Source organism: Egretta garzetta, unplaced genomic scaffold, assembly GCF_000687185.1.
Source record: "Egretta garzetta isolate BGI_Z169 unplaced genomic scaffold, ASM68718v1 scaffold728, whole genome shotgun sequence".
NCBI lineage: Eukaryota > Metazoa > Chordata > Aves > Pelecaniformes > Ardeidae > Egretta > Egretta garzetta.
In genome coordinates, this window is record NW_009260504.1 from 99,316 (window position 1) to 109,616 (window position 10,301).

General features: G+C 60.7%; 2 protein-coding genes across 3 annotated transcripts in view; one reads left to right on the forward strand and one right to left on the reverse strand.

Annotated features, from left to right (window-relative positions):
- The first annotated feature begins 181 nt into the window (after positions 1–181).
- On the forward strand, positions 182–5,801 carry FKBP10 (FKBP prolyl isomerase 10). The gene is made up of 9 exons (XM_009644558.1): positions 182–375; positions 2,105–2,250; positions 2,506–2,695; positions 2,983–3,128; positions 3,240–3,429; positions 3,660–3,805; positions 4,343–4,532; positions 4,902–5,268; positions 5,616–5,801. The coding sequence occupies exons 1-9, from the start codon at positions 182–184 to the stop codon at positions 5,799–5,801; spliced, it is 1,755 nt and encodes a 584-aa protein (XP_009642853.1).
- A 2,483-nt stretch (positions 5,802–8,284) lies between these two features.
- The window catches only part of NT5C3B (5'-nucleotidase, cytosolic IIIB), a 5,628-nt gene continuing 3,611 nt past the window's right edge, over positions 8,285–10,301 (reverse strand). For both annotated transcript variants that reach the window (XM_035900117.1, XM_035900118.1), the window contains 2 exons: positions 9,207–9,407; positions 8,285–8,866 (listed from right to left, as the gene is read on the reverse strand). In XM_035900117.1, the coding sequence (XP_035756010.1) occupies positions 8,756–8,866; positions 9,207–9,407 (312 nt within the window). In that variant the 3' untranslated portion in view covers positions 8,285–8,755. The remainder of the gene's footprint in view (positions 8,867–9,206; positions 9,408–10,301) is intronic.

Genomic DNA, 10,301 nt, shown 5'->3' on the forward strand with positions numbered 1-10,301 from the left:
ACTGGGGGTAATTGCCCCGGCGATGCCACGGGGCGACTCGTGGTGGGAGCTTGGCTGGCGAGGCTGAGGCGCCAGGCCCGGGGTACACGTGTACAGAAATTCCAGCTGGGCCGGGGCTGGGCAAGCATCCCGCTCCGCCTTCCCTCGCTGTGCCTTTCCCCGGCTGCAGCCTCCCAGCGCCATGTCCCCGGGCAGCCTCGTCCTCCTCCTGAGCATCCTGGGGGCCCTGGGGCTGGGCGACCCCGGCCCCCTGGAAGACGTGGTGATAGACAGATACTATATCCCCAAAATCTGCCTGCGGGAAGTCCAGATGGGGGATTTCATTCGCTACCACTACAATGGGACCTTTAAAGATGGCAAAAAGTTTGACTCCAGGTATAGCCCTCGGCTCTTTACCAAATGCATGCGGCCCCGGCCAGCGGTGTGCCAAGGCGGGGATCCCTGCATGCCTTCCCCCCCCGGCCCGCGTGCGTGTCGCCCCGTCGCATCCCCAAGGGCCAGCCCCCGGGCCCCGCAGCTTTGACCCCAAGGAGGGCTTTTGGTGGGTGCTGGGGGCGAGGACAGGGAGCCCGGGGAGCCCTGTACACGTGTCAGCCCAGGGGACCCCGGTGTGGCCCTGAGCAAGCTGCCGAGTGCAGCCCCCCCATTCCGCCTGGGGCTGCAGCCCCTTCCCAGCCCCTTTCCAGCCGCTCCTGCCTGGACGCCAGCGCTGCCACCCTGGGTTTTGCTGCAGCCCCCCTCCCTGGGCGAGGAGCCCTCGGAGCCCTGCGGGTGCCTGCGGCTCCTGCACACCCTCAGCTCCAGGGTGCTGTGGGGAAGCTCATCTCAGGCACGGGCAGGATTTGGCCCTAAGTGAGATATTCTGTGCACAGGAACATGTATTTGCATGTGCTGCACAGGCAGGGAAGCACTTACAGCACTTTGAAACGTGGCAGCGGTGAGACCCGTTCATTACCTAAGAGGTTGCCCTTTGGCTGGGCTTAGTTTTCCTCTGCCCATGCATCGATCCTGCTCCGCTCACCCTGGCTATAAATCAGTGTTTCTGTTGGTGCAGTCCCAGTTTGCACCACCATGAGCAGGGAAGAATCAGGCACATGGTGAACGTACCGAAACAAACTGGGCTGTATTGGGGCTCAGCCTCAGCCCCACGCAGGAACAAAAACTTTCTACATGGGCATTTTTCAGAGCCCTGGAAAGCAAAGGGATTCTGCTCCGGTTAAATGTGTCTTAGCTTTTTTGCAAGCATGAATGGGGGAGCCAGGAACGGAGCCGTGCTCTGCCACTGCTGCTGCTGCGAGCCCCAGGGGCAGTGGGAGCCTGGGGATGCTCGCTGCTAAAATAATTCCTTGTCCTGATGACTGCAGCGCGCTGCCAGGAGAAAGCATCAGCTGCACGTTAAAGGGGATGAAGGATTTCAATTTATCTCAAATGGCCCCAGCTTCTTCTTGGCGTTTTTTAAAATTTAAAAATAAAAACAAATTTGCAGTTTAAAAATCAGGCCTGGGACGTCTTCTTTCCTCCTTACTGCATAAAGCTCCAAATGTGCCATATGCAAAAGGATTTGGAAGCAGCAGAAAACCCGGGAGCTGCCAGCCCCCAGCCCAGCTCGCCCAGTGAGGTCTGGGGAGGGTGTTGATGGGTTTGGTCCCAACTGAAAGCATCACCCACCTCCTTTGCATCCAGAGGGCCGGATCCCCATTCCACTGCATCCAAGGGTGCTGGGTGTGCAGGGTCAGGCCAGAGCCCTGACTGGTGCCACAGGAGGCAGCTCCACCCCGGGCGGTGCAGGATTGATCCCGTCAGGATCAATGGCCATTCCCTGCGGGGGTGAGCTCTGGGCTCTGCCTGCGGCACAGGGACCCGCTGGCTGCAGTGGGTTACCTACACCCCCGGGGAGGGGGTAGCCCTGTCCCCCCGCTCTGCCCCCACAGTGGGAAGGGACCTGGGAGCCCCACGCTGTCTCTTGGAGTTTGCAGGGTTCGTGGTTTGGCTCTGGATCCACCCCAAGCCCTCGGCGCTGGCATTGAGCACCCCCAGTGCCGGTGGCTTTGGGGGCTTTGCCCTTTGCCTGCGCCCCACTGATGGGTCTGTCCCTTCGCCCCAGCTACGACCGAGGGGCCACGGTGGCCGGGGGGGGGGGCGTCGGGCGGCTGATCACCGGCATGGACCGGGGCCTGCAGGGCATGTGCGTGAACGAACGTCGTCACCTCATTGTGCCCCCCCACCTGGGCTACGGCAGCATCGGCGTGGGTAAGGGGCTGCGGCACGGCGGGGGAACAGAGGGACCAAACCCCTGACATTAGCAGGGACAGAGGTCCGGAGCCCAGCTGGCGAGGGGCGTCTCCATTGCCAGGACTCTGCTGCTTTCCCGGGGGCTGGCATGTGTGGCCAGCAGTCCCAGGCAGCCACGTGCTCAGGGGGACATTAGGGGACAGAGCCCTTGGCTTGCCTGGGCTTGGCGCTGGTCCCACCTAAGGTGCTCTGTCCTTGCTGCTGCCCCTTTAGCGGGGCTGATCCCCCCAGATGCCACCTTGTACTTCGACGTCGTCATGCTGGACATCTGGAACAAGGATGACAAGCTGCAGATCACCACCCTCTCCAAACCCGAGCGCTGCAACCGCACAGTGGAGAACTCGGACTTTGTGCGGTACCACTACAATGGCACGCTGCTGGATGGGACCCCCTTTGACTCCAGGTACGAGGCACCGGCACTGGGATGTGCCCTCGCCTTGGGGTACAGGGCACTGGAGCTCAGGTGCACCCTCTGCTTTGGGGCTGGGGGCAGCAGGGGTGGCAGGGACCAGGAGACGCTGGCCTGGGGCAGCTCATGGGGGCCCATGCTGCACCCCAGTCTGAGCAGCCTCCCCCCCATGCTCTCCCTCCCTGCACCCCAGCAAGGCTGGTGCAGCTCCATGACCCCCAAAACAGCCAGGGGAGCTGGCATGGCCCTGGAGCCATCCCCCCCTCATTCCTCCCCACCAGCTACAGCAAGGACAGCACCTACGACACCTACGTGGGCACTGGCTGGCTGATCAAGGGCATGGACCAGGGGCTGCTGGGCATGTGTGCCGGGGAGAAGAGGAGCATCATCATCCCCCCATTCCTTGCCTATGGAGAGAAGGGCTACGGTGAGTTGGGCATGGCCCCATTGCACCCAGTCCCTTCCCTCCCAGGTCTGCGCAGAGCCCCCCACGGTGCATCAGGACCCTTGTCCGGGCTGACCTGTGTCCCCTCCCCAGGAACTGTGATCCCACCACAGGCCTCGCTGGTGTTCAGTGTGCTGCTGGTGGACTTCCACAACCCCAAGGACGGCGTCTTCCTGGAGCACCTTGAGGTGCCAGAGTCCTGCAAGCGCAGGGCTGTGACCGGGGACTTTGTCCGCTACCACTACAACGGCACGCTCATGGACGGGACGCTCTTTGACTCCAGGTGTGGGGAGGGAAGCGGCCAAGATCCCTCAACGTCCTCTCCCACCCTGTGCTCCAGCAGGCTGCAAGGAGAGGCTGGAGAATCGGGGGGAAGGTGGAGGAGAGGGTGGTAACGGGCACAAAATAGGCTAAAAAAGACAATACCTGTTTGCTGCATCCCCAGCAGAGGGGGGGGGGATGGAGGGGCCAGGCTCTCCTGCACAATGGCGCCGGGGGCTTCTCTCGCTGCAGCTACTCCCGCAACCAAACCTACAACACCTACATCGGGAAGGGCTACATCATCCCCGGCATGGACCAGGGCCTGCAAGGGGTCTGCATGGGAGAGAGGCGGCGGGTGGTCGTCCCCCCGCACCTGGCCTACGGGGAGAACGGAGCAGGTAAAGGGCAGCCCCGTGGGGTCCGACATCCCCGCACGGCCCAGCCCCGGGCTGCGGCACCCCCTCCTCCAACCCTGCGCACTACATCGGGAAGGGCTACATCATCCCCGGCATGGACCAGGGCCTGCAAGGGGTCTGCATGGGAGAGAGGCGGCGGGTGGTCGTCCCCCCGCACCTGGCCTACGGGGAGAACGGAGCAGGTAAAGGGCAGCCCCGTGGGGTCCGACATCCCCGCACGGCCCAGCCCCGGGCTGCGGCACCCCCTCCTCCAACCCTGCGCACGGGGGGTCCGTCATCAGGAAAGTGCTGGCCAAGTGGGGCCAGCTCCTCGCCCCAGGGGCCACCTCCACCCAGAGGGCTCTGGGTGTTTGGAGGGGGTGTCGTGGGCAGGGGAAAGGCTGATGCCAACACATGCAGAGCCAGGGCTCCAAGGGATGGACACAGCCACAGGGCATGGGAAAAAGCAGGGAAAAGCTTTACCGGCCCCGCGGCACTCCAGCAGCTCTCCCAGCAGCTCTCCTCGTGCTCCTCTTCCAGGGGACAAAATTCCTGGCTCAGCTGTGCTCATCTTCGACGTCCACATCATCGACTTCCACAACCCTGAGGACCCAGTGGAGATCGAGACCGTGTACCGGCCCGAGGACTGCAACGTCACCACCCGCGACAGAGACTTCATCCACTACCACTACAACTGCTCTTTGCTGGACGGCACCAAGCTCTTCTCCTCGTGCGTGCTCGCTGGCGGGCTGGCCTGAGCACACCTTTTCCTTCACAGGGCCAAATCCTGGCAGGCGCTGGGCAGGGCTGGGAGCATCAGCTCTTTGCACTGGGCAGCACCGGAGCATGGGCTGCGCGGCTGTGGGGCAGCGGGGATTTTGCTGCAAAGTGGAGGGTGCAGGATTTTGGGGCGCAGCGGGAGGGATGGTGCAGGGGTTTGGGATAGTGGAGCACGTGGGACTTCAGGGCATGGCAGAATGGAGGGCAGAGGATTTTGGGGCACAGTGGGATGGAGGGCATGGGATTTTGGGGCATGGCAGGGCTGCCTGCTGGGTCCGAGGGGCTTTCTCAGCCGCGTGGTCTTCTCTGCCTCCTGCAGCCATGACTACGAGAAGCCCCAGGAGGTGACTCTGGGGGCCAACAAGGTGATCGAGGGCCTGAACAGTGGCCTCCTCAACATGTGCGTGGGCGAGAGGCGGGTGCTCATCATCCCCCCCCACCTGGGCCACGGGGAGAGCGGAGGTAGGGGAGCGGCGTGCGGCTGCCTGTGCAATGCAAACCGGGGGGGGTCTGCCTTGCTGAATCCCTGCTGGGCCCCTTCGGCCGTGCTCCGCTTCGAGGTGGAGCTGATCTCCATGGAGGAGGGGGTTCCTGAGGGCTACCTCTTCATCTGGCACGGGGAGCCGCCGCCGAGCCTCTACGAGCAAATGGACCTGAACAAGGATGGGGAGATCCCTGCCGACGAGGTGAGCGAGGGCCCCGAGCGCCGCCAGAGTGTGGGCTTTTGGGGCGTGGGAGGAAACGGGGGTGCAGGGGACCCCAGCCCAGGGAGCAGCACCTGAAGGGCACTGCTGTCCCTGGGCACTTGGCAGCCTGAAGAGCTATGCAGAAAATGCACAGCAGCCCAGAGCATCGCTGCTGGATGCAGGCAGGGCTGTGACCAGGCAGGGACACCGAGGGCAGCCCGTGCTCCTGTCCCTGCCCCATCCTGGTGGCCTGGCTGCTGCCCTTGGTGTGGGCCACGGTGCTCCCTGCCATGCCTGGTGCCAGTCATGTGGAGCAAAGCAGCATCTCTCTTCTCTCCTCGCTGCAGTTCTCCACCTTCATCAAGGCCCAGGTGGCGGAAGGGAAAGGCCGCCTCATGCCCAGCTCCGACCCGGAGAAAGTCATCGCCGACATGTTCAGGAACCAGGACCGCAACCAGGACGGGAAGATCACCTCCGAGGAGCTGAAGCTGAAGTCGGATGAGGACCAGGAGAAGATCCATGAGGAGCTCTGAGGAGCAGACCCCACTCTCCCCCGGAGACAGGACTCATCCCCACCGGCCGCCCCAGGAAGACACCCTGGGAATCTGCCCCTGCCCCTCCCCAGCCCTGGGGAAAGGCATATTTTGGTTTGGTCTTTTTTTACCCTATTATTTAACTGAGGGTTTTTTGATGTGTTCCTTCTGGGCAGGAAAACTCACCAACCCCCAGCTAATAAACCCAGGCAAGAAGGTGGGAAGCACCCACATTCTTAGGAGCCTCGATACCCCACGGGGCTGGCAGCGCCCATGTTTCCTAACACTGCCTGTCCCCTCGTGCTCCCCGGCTCTGCAGACGATACCTCTGCCATCGAGCAGGACCGAGGATGCCAGGGCCAAGCCCTGGAGCCCTGCCCTGCCCCACTCTGCTGCCAAACCCTGCTTCGACCCCTGCTCTCAGCTCCCCAGGGAAGGGCCGGGGCAGCGGCGTTCCCTTCCCAAGCCCCTTCGTCCTCAGCCAGCGACTGCACGTCCCGCTCCAGCCTCCTCGCCTGCCCGCGCCGCCTCCCGGGGCGGGCAAGGCAGGAGGGAGGTGGGGGCTTCCCCGCCACTTCTACCGCAGCATTTTGTAGTTTAGGGTTGGGGTGTTGGGTTGTTGGTTTTTTTTTTTTTAATATACACATATAAAATTCTTTAAAGGAGAGGAGAAATAAAGAGAAGCCATCAATGCCGGTCCCTGCTGCTGGCCCAGCCTGCTCCCCGCTGCCATCCTCCCTGGGATGAGAGGCTGGAGGGGGCTCAGGTTCCCAGAGCAAAACCCCGATACTCCACAGGCATCCGCCGTTCCAGAAAGCCTGAGGCCCCCCAAGGCAGCTGGGGTGGGACCTGGCAAACCCCTTATCAGCTGGGAGAAGGCAAACAGAAAGCCTCTCCCTCCCAGGCCCTCAGGGAGCAGCATTGTCCCCATCCGCATCCTCCCCACCCTGCAGTGACAGCCCTCAGCGATTGAGAAAAAATCAGCCCAATTTTATTTTGATGCCTAAATGCAGCTAATTAACTCGGCACTCTCAGGTTTGCCAGCCGTGACCAGCACGGCTCCATCACCTCCCACCGGCTCTGAAAGCTTTTGCACAGCGCGTCTTGCAGACAGAAAGAAAAGAAATGCAAGAACGGAACAGTGCAAAGGGTCAGAGTGAACCCCTCGAACGACGACTTTTACCTTGCACCAAATAAATCATTTCTACTGGTTTCCAAGGAGCGTGCCTTTGTATCGGGTTACTTTGCCATGAGACATTCCCGCGTGTCCGGGGGCAGCGGCGCGGAGGCAAGCCCTGCTCGTCCCTGGGAGCGCGGTGCCCAGGGGGATTTCAGACTCCAGCACCTGCTGGGTCAGGCAGGAGAGACAGAAACCAAAACTCTGCGCCTAGGATCCACCAGAACAGACAGATCATGCTTCAGCTCCAGCACAGAGCGCCCGGTGAGGGCTGGCGGGCACCAGCAGGGATGGGGATGACCTGGAGCTGGGGAGCGGAGATGGAGCTGCCAGCCCCGGGGAGGAGAGGGGCTCCAGCCAGAGGAGCTGGGTAGGAACCACCCGGGGCCCAGCTTTAGCCAATGTTTTTATTTCGACAAGGAGAATGGAGCTCTGCACTGTCAGAAGTCACATTTACTCATCCCACAATGTAGAGGGCAGCAAGCAAGGGCTGAACCCAGAGCAGCCCAGAGCCAGGTCACACCACAACGATCCCGGCCCCCAGGAGCTGTGTTCGAGCTCACCCTGCACCAGCACAGGCGGCAGGACGGGACATGGAAGCAGTTTCCCAGTAAGGGTCTGAATTTAGAATCATAGAATGTTTTGGGCTGGAAGGGACCCCCAGAGGTCATCTAGTCCAACCCCCCTGCAGGAGCAGGGACACCGCTAACTAGATCAGGTTGCTCAGCAATTTGCCCCTTGCTGAATCGGGGCTGTCATAGCTTTACTCTTTACATCACCAGAGGTTGCACAGAAATAAGAGGCTTCCATGCTGCTCTGAGAGCCCAGGACAAGCCCAGCAGTTTAAGACAGAAATATGGTTATAGCTAAAATATTCCTTAAAAACCCAAAGTGCTGCCCTTGGCCTCTCCAGTGCGCACCCGCGGGCTGCAAACGCGCTGCTCCAAGCACCCAGCTTCGCTGTGCCACTGCCACCCAAACCCCCCCAGCCCAACCCGCGGCAGACCAACTTACTTCTTGCTTTGTGCAGCCGCATCAGATGAGCTTCGCGGGCCTGTGGGGATGGCTAGAAAAGCAGTTTTTACAGCAAGAGCTGTAAAGGAGCAAGAAGGACAGCAGGGCTGGGGCACACGGGGGCCAAGGACCTTCAGGGTTTCTGCGGGGGATGCAGGGCTGGGTGATGCTACGCCTGGCAGGGCCATGCCAGCCCATCCATGGGTGGCACCACCGGAGCTCAGCCCGGGCACTTTGAAGCCCACAGAAAATAGGAGAAGAGAGAGACTTGTTTTCTTAGACAGGACCACAGTAAAAATAAAAAGCTTCCATTTAAAACAGGTCTGTCCTCAAGCCACAGCAAGCCATCTCCATTTCTGCGCGCAGCCGCTGAAGCAAGCGCAGAACATCTCTACCTGAAACTCGAAATGGTTTGTTGTGGCCTCAGGCACTGGCTGGGATGAAGTCCGAGAGGGATGAAGTCCGAGAGGGATGAAGTCCGAGAGGGATGAAGTCCGAGAGGGATGCAGCAAAGCTGGGCACAGGTGGGGTAAAGGGAGTGGAGAAGCTTCTTCCATCTCACCCCTTGCACTCCAGGGCTGACCGAAGGGGGTTAGTGAGGTTGGGATGTGCACAACACACGAGAGAGCCACGGCAGGGAGCCTGCCCAGCATCAGGATGGAGTCCAGCAGGTACCAGAAGATCCACTCCAGCTTTGTCGAGGGAAGGGCTTTCACTGCCTTCTCTTGCTGAGGGGCTGGAGCTGGGATGCTGCTTTCTCAGCTCATCTCTCCATAAGGATGTACCGGAGAATCCCGTTGACCACGTCCAGCGTCTCATCGCTCTCCAGCACAATGTCGTAGGCATCCAGGTACTTCCCCCTCTGCTCTTCCACCTGCAGCACAGCCACCGGAACGGAGTGGAGAGGAGAGGGCCACAGAGAGAGAAGAGGACGGTAGATACCGGCAGCTGATAGTGAAGATGCTGCACCCACAGCCCTTGCATCTTTTGACGCTACCGAAAAGAGGGGTCAATAACCACCCTGACAAAGCCCCAGGTGCACTGGGAGCTCAGCAGACACCCCTAGCTCCCTCCGCACACCCCACGGAAGCTTGTACAAATCTCTCGCATTCCCTGAATCACTCAGGCAGCTGCCTGCCCCTCCCTGCTGCCCCTCAGGCTTCACACCTGGGGAAGACTGGCAGGGAAGCAAGACAACTGCTTCTCACACCCACCTTGTCATTGAGAAAGCCAATCTTGAGGATGTTCTCCACACTGGGAACCCCATCTGCCATCGTCAGATCACCCATGGAGTCCCCCAGCAAGATGATGCTCGTCCTAGTGCTCAGCTGCTGGAAATATTCCGTGCCCTGCAGGACGCTGTTGTTCTTGTTGTAGGTGTGGATGAGAGGTCCCTTGAAACGCGTGAGGACTCCCTATGCAAACAGAACAGAAGGTGATCCTGCAGCAATCCCTCTGCTGTGCCGCAGCCTCAGCACCCTTTTTTGGAATGGGCAAATGGGGGGGATGCTAACAGGGCACCATCACTCATCTCAGAGACACCCCTGAGGAGTCTGGAAACCCAGCAGGCATCAAAGAGCCTGGAGACAGTCCCCAGGAGTCCCCTCTTGCAGGGCAAGCCCTTCCCAAAGGTGAGAACAAACCCAGATAATGGAGATCCTAGAGACCTTGGTCGGGGCTCTGCGCTGCCCTGGAGCTGGTCAGGAGCCACGGAAAGCCACAGTCAGGGCAGCCCCAGGGCAGAGCAGGGCCCTTGTAGAAGGCAGGGCTGTCACGTTGTCCCATGCTCCCCTGAGGACGGCCTGTCCCAACACACCACCCGTGGGAACAGAGAGCTTCATTGTAAGAGAGACACAATTTTCTAATGTGCACTGGGACTTTTCAGGCTTTAGTACGTCAACAAAAGCCTTCCAAGCTGCTTTAAAGGACATCTGGCCTTCAGATCAGGAGACACCTCTGTGGTTAACTCCATCCTCACCCTGCACCAGAACGGAGCGCACAGCGCTGGACACAGAGGTGGCAGCGCGCTTCTGCCCCCAAAAAGCAAGTTTGAAAGGCGACAAATCCCTGAGATTGCAAGCAGATGCTCAGCTGTTCCTGCACTCTGCCTGCCCACCTTATCCGTGCTCTGCTCTCTCCCACTGCTGATCCAACTCCCGGTGAGGACGGGGGAACCTCTAACACCCCGCAGCACTGATGTTCAGGGGGCTGCTACGGTGGCAGCAGGTTGCAATCCCTGAAGGCAAAGCAAACGGGGCGGGAGGCCCCAACCACCCTCTAGAGCCTGCCCTTCTTCCAGCGAAGTGACA